The 19,992-nt window shown below is 36.7% G+C and overlaps 2 protein-coding genes across 2 annotated transcripts in view; both read right to left on the bottom strand.

Annotated features, from left to right (window-relative positions):
• ryr1a (ryanodine receptor 1a (skeletal)) overlaps positions 1-10,281 on the bottom strand; it is an 89,341-nt gene extending 79,060 nt beyond the window's left edge. Inside the window, exons 1-14 of the mRNA XM_073829488.1 lie at positions 10,234-10,281; positions 6,564-6,683; positions 6,367-6,468; positions 5,335-5,409; positions 5,161-5,239; positions 4,956-5,068; positions 4,773-4,872; positions 3,053-3,149; positions 2,868-2,942; positions 2,623-2,779; positions 2,353-2,517; positions 2,029-2,150; positions 1,603-1,795; positions 625-760 (exon numbers count right to left, since the gene is read on the bottom strand). Coding sequence (XP_073685589.1) covers positions 625-760; positions 1,603-1,795; positions 2,029-2,150; positions 2,353-2,517; positions 2,623-2,779; positions 2,868-2,942; positions 3,053-3,149; positions 4,773-4,872; positions 4,956-5,068; positions 5,161-5,239; positions 5,335-5,409; positions 6,367-6,468; positions 6,564-6,683; positions 10,234-10,281 — 1,582 coding nt within the window. The remainder of the gene's footprint in view (positions 1-624; positions 761-1,602; positions 1,796-2,028; positions 2,151-2,352; positions 2,518-2,622; positions 2,780-2,867; positions 2,943-3,052; positions 3,150-4,772; positions 4,873-4,955; positions 5,069-5,160; positions 5,240-5,334; positions 5,410-6,366; positions 6,469-6,563; positions 6,684-10,233) is intronic.
• A 1,617-nt stretch (positions 10,282-11,898) lies between these two features.
• LOC141298812 (uncharacterized) lies at positions 11,899-19,110 on the bottom strand. The gene is made up of 13 exons (XM_073829126.1): positions 18,979-19,110; positions 18,789-18,877; positions 18,594-18,690; positions 17,146-17,429; positions 16,828-16,991; positions 16,577-16,723; positions 15,403-15,483; positions 15,217-15,319; positions 14,810-14,865; positions 14,610-14,718; positions 14,409-14,493; positions 14,165-14,303; positions 11,899-13,430 (listed from the first exon to the last, which is right to left on the bottom strand). The coding sequence occupies exons 1-13, from the start codon at positions 19,108-19,110 to the stop codon at positions 11,899-11,901; spliced, it is 3,018 nt and encodes a 1,005-aa protein (XP_073685227.1).
• Positions 19,111-19,992: the final 882 nt, after the last annotated feature.

Below are 19,992 nucleotides of genomic sequence, written 5' to 3' on the forward strand. Positions count from 1 at the left end.
TTATATACTTTTTAACCTCAAATGCTCTTTTTGTCTAGCTCAGCGTCAACTTCCAGTCAGTTTAAGACAGTTAGGGTAGGTTGAAAAACTTCCATCTTATTTTCAAACTTACAAAGTGAACGTGCAAAGATCAAATGCCCTTTACAAAAAAAGGTAAAACAGTGATGTAGGACGATTTTGAAGTTGAAAAAGAAAATGAGATGGGACTTTTTCAACCTACTCTAACTGTCCTAAACCAGAATACGCAAAGTTGACGCAGAGCTAGGCAAGACCAGCATCTGAGGTTAAAAAAGTATATAAATTGTCTTTTTTTATTTTTATAACTGATTGTTTTGCTAGGTAACACCCTTCTTCCATGACTAGGATCATTTAGAGCCCTTTGAAGCTGCATTTAAACTGCATTTTGGAAGTTCAAACTCAGGGGCACCATAGAAGTCCACTATACGGAGAGAAATCCTAAAATGTTTTCCTCAAACAACATAATTTCTTTATGACTGAAGAAAGAAAGACATGAACATCTTGAATGACAAGGGGGTGAGTAAGTTGTCTGTAAATTTTTCTTCTGGAAGTGAACTTCTCCTTTAAGCGCATCAGTGTGACAACAATGAGTGAACACATCCATACCTAGCAGCTCATAAAACAAGTTGACTATCTCTTTCCAGTAATCTCCTGCTTCCTCCCCAGCAAATTCTGAGAAGTGGGCCGAAGTGTTGTAGAAATTCAGTCGATCAACACAGTCCAATACGAGACTGATCATGCCCTATACAACAAAGCAGACTTTGGTATTTATATGTGTATGTTGTTTTGTAAAAGTTATTTGCAGTGAATGTAAAGATAATACATGAATTAGTATAAATTAATTTGAAATATTTATTTGGATTTGTATACACTGCCGTTTAAAAGTTTGGGATCAATAAGACATTGAATGTTTTTTAAAGGAGTCCCTAGGCTGCATTAATTTGTTCAAAAATACAGAAAAATCAGTAATATTGTGAAACAGTATTGCCATTTCTAATATTGATTGTGATGCACCACTGAATTTTCATCAGACCATTACTCCAGTCTTCAGTGTCACATGATCCTTTAGAAATCTTTCTAATATGCTGATTTATCATCAGCGTTGCTGTGAACCTGTGATACTTGTTTCAGCATTCATTGATGAATAAAAAGTTCAAAAGAACAGTATAAGTCTTTACTAAAACAAAACGAAGGAAAAATTTACTGACCCCAAAACCTTTGAATGGTAATTGTAACACAAAATTCTATTTCGAATTAAAAGTTCTTTTTAACTTTTATTCATAAGTTTCCTGAAAAAGTATAACATGTTCCAAAAGATATTAAGCAGCACAACTGTTTCTAACATTGATTATAAATTAGCAGTTCAGAATGATTTTTGTAAGATCATGTGACACGGAAGACTGGAGAAATGATGCTGAAAACACAGCTTTGCTTCACAGGAATAAATTATATTTTAAAGTTTATTAAAATAGAAAACTGTTATTTTAAATTGCAATAATATTTCACAAAATAACATATTTTTCTGTATTTTTGATCAAATAAATGCTTCCTTGATGAGCATAAGAAACTTTAAAAACATCTAACCTCTTCTTGGAATAGATTCTGTCGGTTCCTTAAGGAGCGCAGTTTGGTCTGCTTTTCCTCATGTTCCAGTTCCTCCTCTGGAGGGCGGAAATAGAAGATAAGATCCTGCAAGGACAGAACCACAGCATCTAGAGGCAAAGACGGGGACGATGGGTTTGGAGATTTACTCTTTCCTCTCAGAGTGTCCAGACCCCTGTCAGACAACACAAATCAACAAATAAATATTATACCCTGATATTGCCCTTGATAAAAACAACACATTTTTATTAAATCAGCATTAATGGTGCTAAGCTGATTTATCTGGTCTCCATTTCTGCATAAAATGGTTAGGCTGGTCTGTTTTGATGGCTTTTGGACACTTGTTTGTCTTTCATCCTAGTAGACCAGCTTAATCCATCATATGCTGGTTTATGAATTTTTTCATACTTAATGAACTGAGTGAAGAGTCCTGTTGTGCTATAGATCATTCTAGCAGCTTGAGATTCTGCTGTTTGAGAACGAGCCACGGTCAAAGCATCATCCATGTGACCCTCCTGATGCAGTATAGCCTAAGAAAAAGAAACACACATATTAGCACTGGTAAAATCTGTGAATTGTGCAGTTTTAGGCCTGACTAGATTGAAACATCTAAAGTCAGTAAAATTCTTTTTTGGAAGAATACAAACATTAATTTCTTTCAAACAAACAAAACAAACATCATAGTGACCCCAAACTTTTAAACAGTAGTGCACCTGTGATTAATACTCATACCTTCCTTTTCAGAGGCCCCAGCCGAGCAGACTTGGCATCCACCGAGGCATATGTGAGCCACAGGCTGGTAGAGACATGCTGCACAAAGCACATGGACTCTCCATACTTGATCTCTGGGATGCCCATTCCCTCCACATCACGTTTCTGAGCCACCTCCGTCTTCTCCTACTCAGTCACATGATGTTTGACATCAAAGATTGTTAGAAAATATTTTCAAAGGGGCAACCTCTCAGAGAGTAAGGTATAAAGCTGAGAGAGCAGTATACAGACCTTTGAAGCACGAAAGCAGAAAGCAGAGTTCTTTGTATTTGCTTTTTCCGCATCCACAAGCAGGAGTCCTTTCTCTTCATCCAGACACAGATACCTGCCTGTGGTGATGTGACGCACCCTGAAGGATTGACCCCACTTCATGTGGCTACCACTCCACCTGTGTACAGGTTGAACATCAGCTCAAAAGAAAAAAAAAACGTATTTTCTGCTTGTTAATGCTCTTGATGTATACAAATAGCACCAACCCAATGCGAAGAGGCTCCAGCCTCCACAGAGATCTGGCATGGCTGCATACGGCTCCACCTTCGTAGTGTGCATTTCTGAAAAATCATGCAAAGCAAGAAAAGATTGAGTGTGGTGTAGATTCGCTGTTACAATTAAATTACATTCAATTGTTTACATTACAGTAGCATATGGTTTTATATCTGACCCTCTCTGGTCAGCGCCCTGCTCAGCAGCAGGAATTGTTAAACATTCATCCATGTGCCCATGGAAAAGACGTAGAACATGCCCTCCAGTCAGAAACCCTGAAACAAGAAAACATTACAAAATTATGCATTATGGTTGTTGTAAAGACAATTAAGAAATTGGTGATCTCCACAATGCATATTAATATTAGTTGCTTATAGAGTTTATAGTTTATAGATACTGTAAAATGAAATTTCAGGACTGTCAAGGACTTTTCAAGACTTTTTTTTTTTTTTTTTTTTCAAAGACTTCAATCAGAGATCTCACTTATTAAACAATGTCTTATCTTTCAAATTCTACAAAAAGATAAATAGATAAAGTTCCGATATAAATCAAGTGACTCACAAACCCGCTCCGAAATCCCTCTCTAAATTCAAATGATTCACAATATGCGCTCCAAAGATCTAATCTGAAGCAAAAGATTCACAAACCCGCTCTGAAGTTTCGATCTGAATCAAATGACTCATGAACCCACTACAAAATCCCGATCTGAAGCAAATGATTCACAAACTTGCTCCAAAATCCCAATCTAAATCAACTCATCCACACTCCGAAGTTCCAATCTAAAGCAAAAGATTCACGAACCCGCACTGAAATCCCGATCTAATTCAAATGATTCGTAATCCCTGCTCTAAAGTTCCAATCTGAAGCAAAAGATTTATGAACCTGCTCTGAAATCCCAATCTAAATCAAATCATTAGCGATCCGCACTCCAAAGTTCCAATCTAAAGCAAAAGATTTACAAACCTGCTCCGAAATTCCGATCTAAATTAAATGATTAGCGATCTGCACTCCGAAGTTCCGACCTGAAGCCAAAGATTCACAAACCTGCACCGAAGTTCTGATCTAAATCAAATGATTAGCGATCCACACTCCAAAGTTCCAATCTGAAGCAAAAGATTCACGAACCTGCTCCGAAATCATGAGCTATACACGCCCTGAAGTTCTGATCTGAAGAAAAAGATTTACCAACCCGGTCTGAAGTTCCAATCTAAATCAAATGATTCACAAGCCCGCTTCAAAATCCCGAGCTAAATCAAATGACTCATGCTCCTCTCTCCGAAGTTCCAATCTGAAGCAAAAGGTTTATGCACCCACTTCGAAATCCTGATCAAATTCAAATGATTCATGATCCCTGCTCCTTAATTCCGATCTGAAGCAAAAGATTCACGAACCTGCTCCAGAACCTGCTCCCATTCTAATTCAAATTATGCACGATACAGGCTCAGAATTTCCGATCTGAAGCAAAAGATCCACTAACTTTGAAGTTTCGATCTAAATCAAATGATGAGCGCTCCAAAACAGTGAATCATTTTGCGACACAATAGTTTAACTGATTCTAAATTTTGAAAAGCTCCATTTCACCCATTTAATCCTCTTTTTTTTTTGCATCTGCAGCCAAGTTTACACAACACTGTCAGTACTACTACTAGCTTGCTAATTTTATGACTTTAACTGAAATAAGCAGGAAAACTGTGTGAATTTTGCATGAAAAGATATGTGCTTATTGACAAAATTCAACACTTATTTCATAGATACATTGCATTTCAATAATTCACGCACTTTTCAAGTACATCTAGGAATGTGGCTATTTTCAAAGGTTTTCCAGGCCTTAAATTTCAAAAAGGTCAAATTCAAGTACTTCAAGCACTTTAAGCACCTTGGACAAACTCTGTGCTTACCCTCTGCCAGCTCACAGCCAGAACAGACCGGGTTCATGTTCCAAAGAGTTTGCATAAAAGAAGCGTCCACCATGAGGTCTCCGCTGGCATAGGAAAGGTGCTGTTGATGGGACAGATTTTTCAGGTAAAACTGTGGGCTCCATTCTAAAGAGACTGTGTTGACAATATAGAGAAGAGCTTTACCAGATATCTCTCAGAAGACACGCTGACCAGGATAAGATCGTCACCCACCCTGACCTTCTCACCCTCGGACCTCTGCTTGGATGCAGGGTGAATGGTCCACCAACATGCCTCACCTGGATGAAGATAAGAACCTCTTTTAGTTAGAGTTTTCTTTTTAATATTTACAAGTACTATCAGTGATAACAATCCACTAGAAATTAGACACCTGTCGAGTCCTCCCGCAAGCCCACGTCAAATGCCAGCTTGTCTGTGAGGGACCTTGATGTTGTCAAACAGCTGAGGTACTGCATCATGCAAGGAGATGTCAATCAATAAAAACAGAAAGGTTAAATGATTCTTTCACTGTAGTAAATTTTCTCTCAAAATACTTTTGACTCACCATGCCAGAGTGAGTGTGTCTGAGCAGGATAGCGTGGCCATACAACAACGTGCGGTGACCTCCTCCTTGTGAAGACTGGGAATATGGTGGAAAAACATGACTATACACAATTCAAGATATGCATAGGCATCTATGCCTCTCTGTTGTTACATTTCATACTCCAACAAGACAAAAAATTAACAAAACATTAAGGTGAGTAAAGACGTGGACACTTTGAAATTGTTTAGCATCACAGTGAAAAGGCAGCAATAAAATGAGGCAGAAACACCTTAATAAGAATAGGCATAATACAAGGAACATTTTGAGGCACAAAAAGTAACCTACCCATTTATCCAAATCGACTGCCTACAGTAGACAAAAGAGAAAACAAGGGGACAAGAGACTGTCATGCTGAGCTCAGAAAAACAATGTGAAATAATTTTCAGATTATACATACAGTGCTTTGCGAAGGTATTCATACCCCTTCATTTTTTTAAGGTTTTTTTTTTATGTTGCAGCCTTTTGTTTAACAGCTTTAAATTACTCTTTTTCTCCACATCAGTCTACACTCCATACACCATAATGACAAAGAACAACAATTTGTGACAACTTCGGACATTTATTAGAAATAAAAAACTGAAATGATTCCATTGCTTAAGCATTCATACCCTTTTAAGGGACACAAAGCTGACAGAGCTCGAGAGGTGGAGAGAAAATGGCAGATAATCGCCAAATGCAGATGTGAAACCAAAAAAACAAAAAAGACTTGAGGCTGTAAAGGTGCTTTAACTAAGTACTGAGTTATTTTTTATAAATTTGCTAAGTTGTCACATATCTCTTGTTTGCTTTGTCATTATGGCGTATTGAGTGTACTGTAGATTGTTGTGGGAAAAAAGTAATTTAAAGCAGTTTAACAAAAGGCTGCAACATAAAAAAAAAAATGAAGGGGTATGAATACTTTTGCAAGGCACTGTATGTATATTTTTATGGTGAACCCTCATGCTATTTCAAACCTAAATTAACTATGACCTGACGTATGTGCTTTGAACTAACCTCATTAAGCTCTGTTGTGTTAGCCAGCATCTCCTGAAGGGCCCGCACAGATAAGGACTGCTCCAGAATAAAGCAGCATATCGCCAGATCTGGAGGAACATTCTTGAACGACAAACAAAAAAGTGTATAGAAAACTATGAATCCAAAACATTAGACAGTATTTCATAAATTCAGAATGACATAAACATAAAGCAAACCTGGGCATTGGATGTAGTTTCCAGAAAACACAGGCGATTTCCAAAACCCTCACAGGAGAGACAGAGTTTAATCTGCTCTTTTAGGATGGTAGCAGTGCACTGGAGAACCACCTGGTCATCCTACGAAGAAAATGGATGTCAAGACATCATTCTTAGAATTATATATCAAGTTTTAAATAAGCCTAAATATTTCAGAATAGTTAAAGGAATAACCCAAAAATACAAATGTGACCCTGGACCACAAAACCAGTCAGCACGGGTATATTTGTTGCAATAGCTAAAAATACATTACATGGGTCAAAATTATCGATTTTTCTTTTATGCCAAAAATCATTAGGATTTTAGGTAAAGATCAAGTTCCATGAAGATATTTTGAATATTTCCTACTGTAAATATATCAAAACTTAATTTCTGATTAGTAATATGCATTGCTAAGAACTTCATTTGGATAACTTTAAAGGCGACTTTCCAGATTTTCAAATAGTTGTATCTCGGCCGAATATTGTTCTATCCTAACAAACCATACATCAATCGACAGCTTATTTATTTAGCAGCTTTCAGATGATGTATGAATCTAAATGTCAAAAAACTGACTCTTATGACTGGTTATGTGGTCCAGGGTTACAAATTCTAGCATCATTTAATCACCCTCAAACCTGACTGACTTTATTTAAAATATATTTTGATAAAATGTTGGTAGCCAAACCACTTAGAAACTAGTGTTTTTGGTGAACTATTCTTTTAAAATGAGGCAAAAGACTAGCAAAACTGAATTCAGTCTTTGACAAAGACAATATGTTGCATCTTGTATGCATTTTCTGACTTATACTGGCAATAAATGTCTCAATTTTTGCTCTTTTGAAAATCATATAAATCCTATTTGATGTCTGGTAAGAAATTAACACTTCCTGAAATACTGCTTTAGACAAGTCATCACTGTTTTTTTTGCACCAGCTTGTCCATAGCACACGTTGCTGCTAAATAACAGCATTTGTGTCCTTGATCAGGGCAGCATGCAGCTAATCCTGAATGTGGCTCGGGTTACAGCCAAAACACATGAGGAGGAGGCTTAGATGAGGCCTGTCTAAAAAGAAACAATCCGATTTTTGCTTTAATATATTCAAGCTCTATAAGAAACTCAATTTATTTGATCTTTATACAACATAGTGATAAAGTCTGCGGCGGTACTTCTAATTTAATGTGCCATACCGCCTTCTGTAACTCTATTCCTGTACAAGGTGACCTCAAAATTAATTTGATAGACAACTTCATAACTGCTCCACTGATTTAGTTCAAAGTATATGCTGTGCTGTATTGATATACCATGTTTATGTCATTTGTATCATCAGCATTTTATAATAAAGATGTAACCTAAGCATGCCTTTACAAGCAATTTGGGGCAGGTCATGTCCTTGACAGGCTAGTCCGTGTGACGGTGTATTATGTATGTAAGTGTGTCATCTGCTGAGATATTCCAGGGCTGGAATGTAAGTCAGTGGGCCGTGAAAAACCCTGTCCACACTGACACATGCTGCTAGCAACCTGAGACCCAGCACTTGACAATATAGTCATTGTGAGATCAAAATAAAAACTAGATAAAAAAAAGGTTTGTAGATAAACTTTAAGTTGGCTTGAAAATTCCTAGCCAGAAAGTTTGAAGTAGTTTTTAATCTCGCAATTCTGACGTTTTTCTCGCAATTGAAAGTATATATCTCGCAATTCTGACTTTTTTTCTCCGAACTGCGTGATACGCACTTGCAATTCAGACTTTTTTTCTTAGAATTGTAGGATTCACAACTGCAAGAAAAAAACTTGATAGAAAGAAAGTCAGAATTGTGAGTAATTAAGTCCGAATCTGGACTTTATAAATCACAATTGTGAGTTTATATCTCACATTTCTGAGAAAAATGTCAGAATTGTGAGAAAAAAGTCAGAATTGAGAGATATGAACTTACAATTCTGAGAAAAAAGTCAGAATTCTGAGAAAAAAGTCAGAATTGAGAGATATGAACTTACAATTCTAAAAAAAAAAAAGTCAGAATTCTGAGAAAAAAAGTCAGAATTGAGAGATATGAACTTACAATTCTGAGAAAAAAGCCAGAATTCTGAGAAAAAAGTCAGAATTGCGAGATATAAACTTGCAGTTCTGAGAAATAAAGCCAGGATCTGGACTTTATAACTCACAATTGCGAGTTTATATCACAAAATTGAGAGAAAAAAGTTTAAAAAGTAAAGACTTTCATATTGTTACAAAAGATTTCCATTTCAAATATTATTATTATTATTTCTTTTTTTTTTTTTTACTTTTTATTCATCAAATTTGTTTTTATTTTTCACAATATGTGTGCATGTATAAAGGAACGTGTAAATTTTTTAGCATGTCACTTTTTGAAACATTAGCTGTGCTATCTAATTACAGTAACATAAACATTAAATTCTTTTTCAATCAGCTTTCTCCCCTACTTGTCTCTCCCGGCCTCCTCCTCATTCTCTCTCCCTCTATTTCAGGCTATAGCACCTGCTACATGCAATTTTCCCGTGCAAAAAAGAAGCACGACAACAGTGCTGACTGGAAACTGAGCCATGAACAAATGACTAGTCATTTATGACTTTCAAAGCTAAAGATCAGTAGCACAGAGTCTAATAGAGACAACGGCTGCCTGACTCATACTGTTCAAAAGTACTTGCACTTGCACATTTTACAATAATAGTAAAGTCATCCAACATAAATAGTTTTACTTTGCCTAGATTACAGTTCCACTCTCTCATCCAGCATTCTGAGATGCTTAGTAGACAGTATTAAGAGAGTTCACAAGCTGGACCCTTTTTAACTTGTTTTTAATACAATAATATGAAGCTGAAAAGCTCTAGAGGCTGTCATAAAAGTAGAGAGACATGTAACAGACTTTTTAAATAGACTGAAACAAACAGGTGTTGGTTTAGGACGAGCCTAGAAAGCTGCTAATCCCATCTCTGTATATAGACTCAGAGCTCACAGACAGCAGCATCACAAACAACGGCACCAAGAACTAGTTATCTCGATCTTCTAGATTGGATAAACTCCATAACAGTGGTAAAATCTTTCAGTGCATCCATGACAGGACAGTTTTAGCTCTGGTAGCATTCATGTTGACATAACCCCAACACAGGCAGGTCAGGCATTTACAACACAAAGGTCAAGGATGAGCTCCTCTCTCTAGCCTGACAATATGGAGTGCAACTGTATATTGGCAGTATTGAGTCTCATTCTTACATCCTAAATTCACATATCTTCGCCCTGTATGTTTAGTCTATAGTCTTGATTTGTATTTTAGTCTTGGCAGTATGTTGCCATCATGCTTCTGTGCACAGTGCCAAGTGTAAAGTCCTGTTTCAAACAGTGACAATCCAAGTTCTGGGCTGCACCGTGTATAAATAGACAACAATGACAGCAAATCCACACACCTGGTCATGTCACTCCACATTCATCCATTAAAACTGCATGAGAAAGCTGTTAAAATGTGGTTAACTTTAACAATTAATTTCCACATCACTTCCATTCATTAAAAATCACATTTCTAAAGCATAATATAGTGTATTATATAGCATGTTTTATCACACATAAAAGCACTAATGTAAGGTATAGAAATGGAAAGTAATCAAAGGTATGGTATTGTCAAGTTTAACTTACTGTTCGTAAGAACTGGATCTCCTCTTCTCCCTCCGCTCCTTCTGCCATGGTTTAGTAGATCTACAGGTACCGGCAGTAGATGTCAGACGCAGTCCCCTCTCTTTCCTTCTTCCCGGCTGGGACAGATCCCAGCCTCAGTGTCCCCACTTCTCTCCGTGCCACAGACCGCAGGCTGCCTGTCTGTGTGGGAGTACTGAGAGTCTCCAGCTCTGGTGAATGTGGTTCAGAGAGATTATCAGGCAGCTCCGCTTTCTCTAGTTTCCTCTCATTGCTCCACATCAAAGGGGAGGAGCACCAGCCTCACAAAACTAACGTTATCACTCTGTTGGGTTTTGCTACCACATAATACAGGATATTGTTATCCTGAAGGGACTGAAGCTCAAATTAAATGACCCTAAAGTACGTTTAACTTTAAAAGCAAGTATTTAGTATTTTCTTTATACAGACTTAAAGGAATAGTTCATCAAAATCATGAAAATTACCACATGATTTACTCACCCTTAAGCCATCTTAGGTGTATATGACTTTCTTCTTTTAGACAAATACGATCAGAGTTATATTTAAAAATGTTCTGGCTCTTCCAAGCTTTATAATGGCAGTGAATGGGTGTTGAGATTTTATAGTTCAATAAAGTGTGTCCATCCATCATAATAAAGGTTAATAAAGTGAATCGATGTGTTTGTGTAAGAAAAATATCTATATTTAAAACTTTATAAACCATAATCTCTAGCTTCCGCTAACTGTCATACGTGCGTTTCCGCAGATCACATAGGCAAATTGTAAACTCCGGTAAGAATATGCTTACAAGAAAGCAAGTTTTGGTTGCAGCCAAGGAAAACCTTTTGGCTTATATCGAAATCCTCTGACATTTTTATCTCAAAAATCTTCGCTTTGTACTTCTAATTTACGACCAGTGCTTTGTTTTGCTCTCTCCTCTGCGCTTCCGCGCTCATCACGTCTCATCGAAGCTTACATTCATCCACTAGAACGCCACTCTCCTGGGAACGTGCATATGAGGTGGTTGAAGCTAGAGATTATGGCTTAAAAAAACTGATATATTTCTTAAACAAATACATCAATTAACTTCAGAAGGCATTTATTAACCCCAGGAGCTGTGTGGAGCACTTTTCATGAATGGATAGATACACACACTTTATTTTGCTTCAAAACAGCCAATAGCCATTCACTGCCATTATAAAGCTTGGAAGAGCAAGGACATTTTTTAATATAACTCCAATTGTATTTGTCTGAAAGAAGAAAGTCAGATACACGTAGAATGGCTTGAGGGCAAGTAAATCATGGGGTAATTTTTATTTTTGGGTGAATTATCCCTTTAAGCAAGAGGTTGTGTATGAGTAGAAACTTCCATTTAAAACTTGCCCAAACTCAACATAATGTTTTGCTAAACTTGCAAACAGAATATATACCAGATCCTTATATACGTAAAAATAAACAAACTACAACAACAACAACAAAATAAACTATTAAAACAGATTTTATTAAGAACAAAGAAAATTTGTGACAGCTCACAAACATAAAAACACAAATAAAAGCATTGTTCCATAAATAATAATTAAATGATTACACAAACCAGTTTCAGATCCCATTCATTGGGAACTGATATTTACTTAACTATTTTCAATGAAAGAACTAAATGTTTTCGAACTAAAGTGGTAACGGGTTCCATGCAGACATTCGCACCTCATGCGAGGGCCAGCGGGGAGAGTCTCTGTAGTGCCTCCTTGCGGTCGGACGCTTGAACTGAAAGGATGGAGGGGAGAGATCGCAAGGCGACCTGTTACTTGTGTCATCTTCGGAAATCACACCATCAAGCGACAAAGGACCAAAAGGTGGAAACTCAAATGGAGGACCGGCATTCAGCCATGAGGGGGTTTCCTTGTCACTTTCATTGAGAGGAGAGACTTGATCCGTTTTGAAGTCTTCGACTGAGCTTGTGTCTCCAAAAAGATTCAATGGCACCACCTGCTGGAAGAACATTGGGGATGCAAGACCAGGTGTAAGAACCTCTGGTTCAGGGACATTTGAATCTTGATGATCGTCTTGCTCATGACCACCAATGTGGCACTTCTGATCCAATAGTTGATGAAGATCAAGTTCCTCGACATCCTGCTTTGTTTGCTTGCTGAGAAACTGATTTTCAGTTTCATACGTTGTGGGCACAACTAGATCTTGATTAGGATTTCCCAATGAGTTTAGAGAAGCCACATCCATGTCATTTCTCAGCTGAACATTAGGTAAAACTTGTGACATCTTGCACACCTCTTGATGATTGAAATCAATAATCGGCTCATGGTCGACTGACTCCACACCTGAATCAGGGCTAGCATCACACATAGCTATAAAAGCCTGGTTTGCAGGTGGAGATCCCACAGGGCTCTGCTCTGGTGGCCTCTCTGAAACTCCCTCGTGACTGATAGAGCGACCAAACCGTCGAGCACCTTGTCTCCGAAGACGTGTGGGTCCCCTCTGAAGGGATTCCTGTGGTTTCTCCCGAAACTGAGGCGCTGTCCGTGAGGTCCGGAGAAGCAAGGTCAAAGCACTGAAGCCTCTAAGTCGCTCGGCCACGGACAAACGCAGATGGGGCCTCTTAAAACCTAGAGTTGGATCTGCAATTTTCTCGTGCTTATAATTCTTTAATGTTTTAACTTTGGCTTCCTGCACTTCTTTGACGCCCACCTTCTTATCTATGGTTGCACTTCTCTGCTCATTAGAAAGGGTCAGACTTGCAAACATTGGCCAGACGCTGTTAGCCATCTCATTTTCTGCTGTACCAACTTCTTTTTCCAACTCATCAGTACACACCTCCAGTGTCACTTCAGGTAGGCTTATGGATCTACGAGGACGAGATCGGTTCTTAGAGCTGTTTTTCGCTTTTTTGGACTCTTTACGAGACTGCTCTATTGGCTGCTTCACCTCTGGTTTATTCTCTACTTCTGTGCTTGCATTTATCAGAGAACCTTTGTTTTGAGTGACAGGTTGTACTGCCTCGCATTCTCCTAACTGCTCAAAGTTCTCATTTTCAAGCATGGTCCAACATTCATCATCACAGGGCTCCTCACTGTCCTGTTTTTGAATGCAAGATACTTCAGATCCCATGTTCACACAGTCATTAGGGCTTTCTGCAAAACTGCAGTTGAGAAGATCCGGGTCATCATCCACCTCATTCCCAACAACTACTGCAAGATAGGAAAATGTTTCAAAAATGTTTTATTTGCACAAAACAGAACAGGAAAATTCTGCCATTAATTACTCACCTTCATGTTGTTACAACCCCATGTGACCTTCGTTCATCTTCGGAACACAAATTAAGATATTATTGATGAAATCCGAGAGCTCTCTGATCCTTCATAGACAGCAAGTTTCCTGTTTAAGGTCCAGAAAGGTACCAAGAACAATGACAAAATAGTCCATGTGACATCAGTGGTTCAACCGTAATTTTATGAAGCTACAAATAATTTTTTTGCAGAAAAATAAATAAATAAATAAAATAACTTAATTCATTAATTCTTATCCTCTGCTTCGTGGGACTCTAAAATGGCGCTAGGGTGACATAGAGAAGAATTATTGAATAAACTTAGTTTTTTTGCTCACACAAAAGTAATTCTTGTAGCTTCATAACATAAACTACTGATGTCACATGGACTATTTTTCAATATTCTTGGTACCTTTCTGGACATTGAACATGGTAGTTCCCTCTTGCTGTCTATGCAGGCAAGAAAGCTCTTAGATTTCATCAAAAATATCTTAAATCATGTTCTGAAGATAAATGAAGATCTTACAGGTTTGGAATGACATGAGGGTGAGTAATTAATGACATTTTTTTTTTACTTTTGGGTAAACTATTCCTTTAACCAATAGTCAAATGAATAAAAATTATTAACATAAATTCCGAATAAAAACTGATCCAAACCTCCTCCTGGGCCATCAATGAGGATAAGTGGTATCTTTGGGGATACATCAGCATTTGAAAGTGGTGAGTCACTATTACAGTCAGGCAGTTCTTGGTGTTCTTCTAAACAGTTTTCAGGGTCTTTGTGTGTCACTGAAAGCTAAAAGTATTGAACCACGTTAGAGGAATGGAAAAAAATAATAGTTAAAACCAAGTAAAAACCTACTAAAAAAATCATAGCAATTGGTTAAAAAAAAAAACACACAGAGTTACTGTTGTTGCCACTGGACACAGCAAAAAATCTTAGAGATCTTCTTCTCCGATGCCCCTTTTCTTCTTGTGCTGGAGGCCTGAAAACCCCAAAACACACAGATGAGCCTGACTGCTACTTTTTGCAGATTAGAATTTATACACAAATTGTTTGGTAATTTTAGGTACAGCGTAGAGTCCAGTCGTGACACAGTACCTAAGTAATTTCCGCTGTTCACTTATGTGGTTTCTCTTCTTGGAAGTGGTGGGAATGGGACCTTCTTCACTACAATTTTCTTCCAGGGGACTGTGACTGCTTACAGATTCTAACAGATTTTTGCAAAGCAGCTTTGTTGTGTTAATATAATGCAACAATCAGGTGATGAGTTGGTATAATACACACATAAATAGACTGACCTAGTGGCTGGGTGGTGGTTGTTGGTGTGTCCTCTCTTAGGTCATGCAGAGACCTCCTGAACAATAATAAATGCACAATACATTAGGACTGTGCAAATAATCGGATGTGATTACCATTTGCACTTCGTCAGTAATGCCCGTTCTGTGATTAGTCGTAAATCTCCAAGTGCTGTCAGATGGAGCGCGTTTACTACACAGAGCCGTAGTTCACTGACAAGCTATCATTATCGGAGATGTATCGTCTCGATAATGAACGCTATATTGCGTAGCTTGTCAGTTACTGACAAGATGCACATGATAATCGCATCCGATTATATGCACAGCCCAACAATACATTTTCTGCAAGTATAAATTCTTTGGACAACAGGCAACGTTAAAAGTTATTTTTCAGGTAAGTCACAAATTACCTTTTCCTTGCAGATCCTTCAAGTTCAGGAAGTGACTCCTCAGTGGCTTTCCGCTTGACTGTAACTGGTGATTGAGGGGTGGGGCTTTTTGAGAGAGGAGTCACTGTAGAGATCAAACAAGTATTTATTGATAGAGACACTAAATAATATGAAAGCATTTTACATGAAAAAAATATTGTGGCTCACCTGGCGTGACATCTAAGACTATTGGTGGTCCAGTGGGAGTACGACAAGGCTTCAGCTTGGAAAAAGCATCTACGAATATTTCTGAAACAGTATTTTGATTAAAACAAAAAAAAGAATATATATATTTCAAATATATATACACTACCAGGCAAAAGTTTTTGAACAGTAAGTTTTTTAATTTTTTTTTTTTTTTACAGAAGTCTCTTCTGCTTACCAAGACTGCATTTATTTGATCCAAAGCACAGCAAAAACAGTACAATTTTGAAATATTTGTACTATTTAAAATAACTGTTTTCTATTTTAATACATTTTTAAATGTAATTTATTCCTGTGATTTTAAAGCTGAATTTTAGCATAATTTCTCCAGTCACATGATCCTTCAGATATCATAATAATATTTTGATTTGCTGCTCAAAAATAATTTATTATTATTATTATGTTGAAAACAGCTGAGTAGATTTTTTTCAGGTTTCTTTGATGAATAGAAAGTTCAGAAGAACAGTATTTATCTGAAACAGAAATGTTTTGTAGTATTATAAATGTCTTTATCATCACTTTTCATCAATTTAAAGTATCCTTGCTAAATAAAAGTATTAATTTCTATTACCCCCCCCCCCCCCCCAAAAAAATTGCTTTTAAATGATATAGTGTATAATGTTACAAAAGCTTTTTATTTCAAATAAATGCTGATCTTTGGATCTTTCCATTCATCAAAGAACAAAAAAGTAAATATTTGGTTTAAATATTGATAATAATTATAATAATAATAAATGTTTATTGAACAGCAAATCAGCCAATTAGACTGATTTCTGAACCAATTTCTGAATCACTAATGATGCTGAAATTTTAGCTTTGATCACAGGAATAAATTACATTTTTTAAATATATTTAAATAGAAAACAGTTATTTTAAACAGTAAAAATATTTCAAAATGTGACTCTTTTTGCTGTACTTGGGATCAAATAAATGCAGGCTTGGTGAGCAGAAGAAACTTCTTTAAAAATATTAAAAATCTTACTGTTCAAAAACTTTTGACTGGTAGTGCATTTCTAATATGCTGATTTGGTGCTCAAAAAACATTTTATATTATTAAACAGAAAACAGTTGTGCTGCTTAATATTTGTGTATTTTTGATTGTAACATCACATATCTATATTTATCATCCCAATCTCACCACCAACACTTCGCCTCCGTTGTCGTCTCAGACTTCTGTAAACACTGAGTCCTGTCCGCTTATTAAACATAGCGCCACCTGCAGGAGAGGGCGTCTCGGCTCCGCTTGTTGCTTTTGATGCCTCCACAACACATGATGGAACAACACCTGATAGACAAAGTTCATGCACAAGTTCAAATTTCACAAAATGATGATAAAACCAGCAAACAGATGGTTAACCAATTTTTTACACAAATCTCATACATCTTTACCAATACGATCTGCATGAAGAATAAACGATTTGATCACTGATGTCTGCTGGTCTAAATGTTTCTCTGTATCCAGAGTGAGTTTGCAAGGTGGAGCTGGAGACTGAAGCAAGTTAGGAGCAATAACAACAGCCAGGCTGGTAGCATCCATTCTGTTTTCACTGCATCTGATCAAAGACATTAACAATCATTACTGACCTTCAAGAATGAGCTTGTCCATTGTCTGCATATCTACATAAAGCATTTGTTGGATGCTCTCAATTACCACAGAATCATAAAGATTACAGAAAAAAAAAACAAATGTGCAATCAAATGTGAAACCTCTCTGCAACTTGACGCAGAAAGGTGCAGAGGTATCTGAGTGCACGTGCGTGGGATGATGGAAACAGAGCTGTAATGAGCAAAGTTGTTCTGTGTCTGGCTCCCTCCTGGTCATGTGTCATCTCAAGTCCCTGGGCCTGAATCAGAGGAACCTGGAGGTCTGAAGGGATGAGAGGAGTCGGCAGCTCACGCAGGAACTGCTTGATGAGAGAGGCGACGTCACAGGGCTGCAGGAGGGATGCATGCGGGGGAAGGAAGACTGGCTTTCCCTGCTCCAGATCTGCCTATGAAATAAGCATTTGGTGTTACAACTGTTTTCCATTTTAGTATATTTTAAGATACAATTTATTTCTGTGGTGGCAAAACAGATTTTTTTAACAACCATTACTTCAGTCTTCAGTGTCACATGATCCATCAGAAATCATTCTAATGTTGATTTGGTGATCAATTACAAATATAAACAGCATTTATTTGAAATCTGTAATGTTTGTAACATTATAAATGTCTTTGTCACATTTGCTCAATTTAAAAAAAAAAACTACACTGCTGTTCAAAAGTTTGGGATCAGTAAGATTTTTAACTCTCTTACGCTCATCAAGAATTTACTTGATCAGAAATATAGAAAAAAAAAACAGTAATATTTGTAAAACATTATTACAGTTAAAATAATGTTTTTCTATTTTAATATTTTTTAAAATATAATTTATTCCTGTAATGCAAAGATTATTTTTTACTAGCCATTGGAAAATATTGTTTTGGAACCTATGATTCTTTTTTTTCAGGATTCCTTGATGAATAAAGTAAAAAAGAACAGCTTTTATTTAAAATAAAAATCTTTTCTAACAACATAAGTCTTTGCTATAACTTTTTATCAATGAATAAAAGTATTAATTTCTTTCAAAACAAGAAATAAAAATGTACTGACCACAAACTTTTAAATGGTAGTTTATATTGTTACACAAGATTTATATTTTAAATAAATGCTGTTTTTTAAAAACGTTCTATTTATTAAAAAAATCCTGAAAAAGGTTTCCAGCATTGATAATAAATCAGCATATTAAAATGATTTCTGAAGAATTATGTGATGCTGAAGCTTTGCATCACAGCAATAAATTACATTTAAAATTTTATTCACATAGAAAACAGTTATTTTACATTGAAATAATATTTCACAATATTACTGTTTTAACTGTAATTTTGATCAAATAAATGCAGCCTTGGTAAGCATAAGAGACTTCTTTCAAAAAAAATAAATAAAATAAATAAAAATAACCAGTGAGTTCCAAAATTAGTGGAACAAAAAAAAGTGCACATGTATAGTTAAAAACATAAACCTGAATTTAAAAGGTGGCCATCCATTGAAACAATAAATAACTATACATTTAGCATGAAAAAACAAAAAAAGACTTGTCAATGGCATTGTGACATGACAATGTGAAGGAATTTACCCTTAGAGCTCGAATACGACTCAGTGCTCCAGTCTTCCTAAAAAGACCCTCTGTATGCAGATGTTGTGACAGATACCCACAGGCCTCCACCAAAAACCTAAAAAAACACATCAGATGGGTTCAAAATTCAGGATTCTGTCAACCACTGTCATGTGTCAGTCGTGAAACCCAAAGAAGATGAGTTATTAAACATACTGAGGTACTGTACCACCCATGTCAGACAGTTCATGTTGAGGGAGCAAGAGCAGGTCACGTCCAAAAGCAAAGCGTTGTGACGCGCTGTCCTGAGAGACAAATTCAACGTCTGTCAATGATACTATATATTTACGCAACAAATAAATCCTCGTCGTTTCAAGGAGGAGTTCATACGTTGTTGTTTTTTTACCTGACTAAAAGCTTGTTCACCGTTCGAAGCTCCATTAATAAAGTTCTTCCAGTTTTTAACGCGGATACCGACAGCTTTGAGAGCGTGAATGATCGCCACCACGCGCAAACGCTCTTCTGTTAAACCAGCCATTATTTGACGGTCTGTACGCCAAAAAAACGTTGTCTAAATGCGGAATATTTTGATTAATTGATTTTTTTATTTACTGGCACAGTAAAGTCATGGAAACGGTAAATCTGGCTAATTAGTTCGGCGGCGGATGCTAAGTCGATGTTTTCGTACGAACCGCCTGTATTGATTGGTGGCAGGACGTATCCGCACGTATGCAAATGAGCAAGCCATATGCAAATAAACTAATGTGAGACAAAAATTCAGAAACGTATTTCTTTAGCGTTTACAAATATTTTTACATAATATATTTTTAAAAAATAAGGCAGCTTTCTATGTATTGGTGCCATTACGGTTTACTTTTTACTACTTTTCAGTGGAGGGTCATTTTTTCTTGGGAAAGTGATCAAGGAAAATCGCACAAATATTATAATACACATAAAACAATATTATTGTTGTACTGTGTGTATGGTGGCCTAACCCACTGAATATAAGTATATATTCGATAATCTGCATATTTCAAACTTTCTATATATATATATATATATATTGTAAGGGGAATTTCAGAAACCGAACCCAATGTTCTGGTGTGGTAATGAAGACCAGGAGTCAAAGCTTCAATCAATCAAAATTAAGTTTACTTAAGAAAATAGTTTGCAGTTTATCAGCAGAAGTCAGCTTCAATACTCTCGATGGAGTTCGTAGGCCGCTCTGTGTACATGTTCAAAACACCAGTAATTATACTCTAACAGAGGTTGCTAATTACGTCAATACATAGATTAGGAAGATCCGGATTGGTCCAGAACCTAGATAAGTGTGAAATATTCAACACACACATATAGTCACACACAGAGGTCTTGTCTATCGTCAAGGTTACCTAGCCAGGCAAGACTCTTTATCAGTGTG

This window comes from Garra rufa, chromosome 23 (assembly GCF_049309525.1).
Source record: "Garra rufa chromosome 23, GarRuf1.0, whole genome shotgun sequence".
Taxonomy (NCBI): Eukaryota; Metazoa; Chordata; class Actinopteri; order Cypriniformes; family Cyprinidae; genus Garra; species Garra rufa.

Coding starts and splice junctions, on each gene's coding strand:
- LOC141298812 (XM_073829126.1), bottom strand. CDS start 19,110: ATGGCTGGTTTAACAGAAGAGCGTTTGCGCGTGGTGGCGATCATTCAC. Junction 18,691..18,788: donor ATGGGTGGTACAGTACCTCA/GTATGTTTAATA, acceptor GTGTTTTTTTAG/GTTTTTGGTGGAGGCCTGTG. Junction 15,320..15,402: donor AGTCTTAGATGTCACGCCAG/GTGAGCCACAAT, acceptor TGATCTCTACAG/TGACTCCTCTCTCAAAAAGC.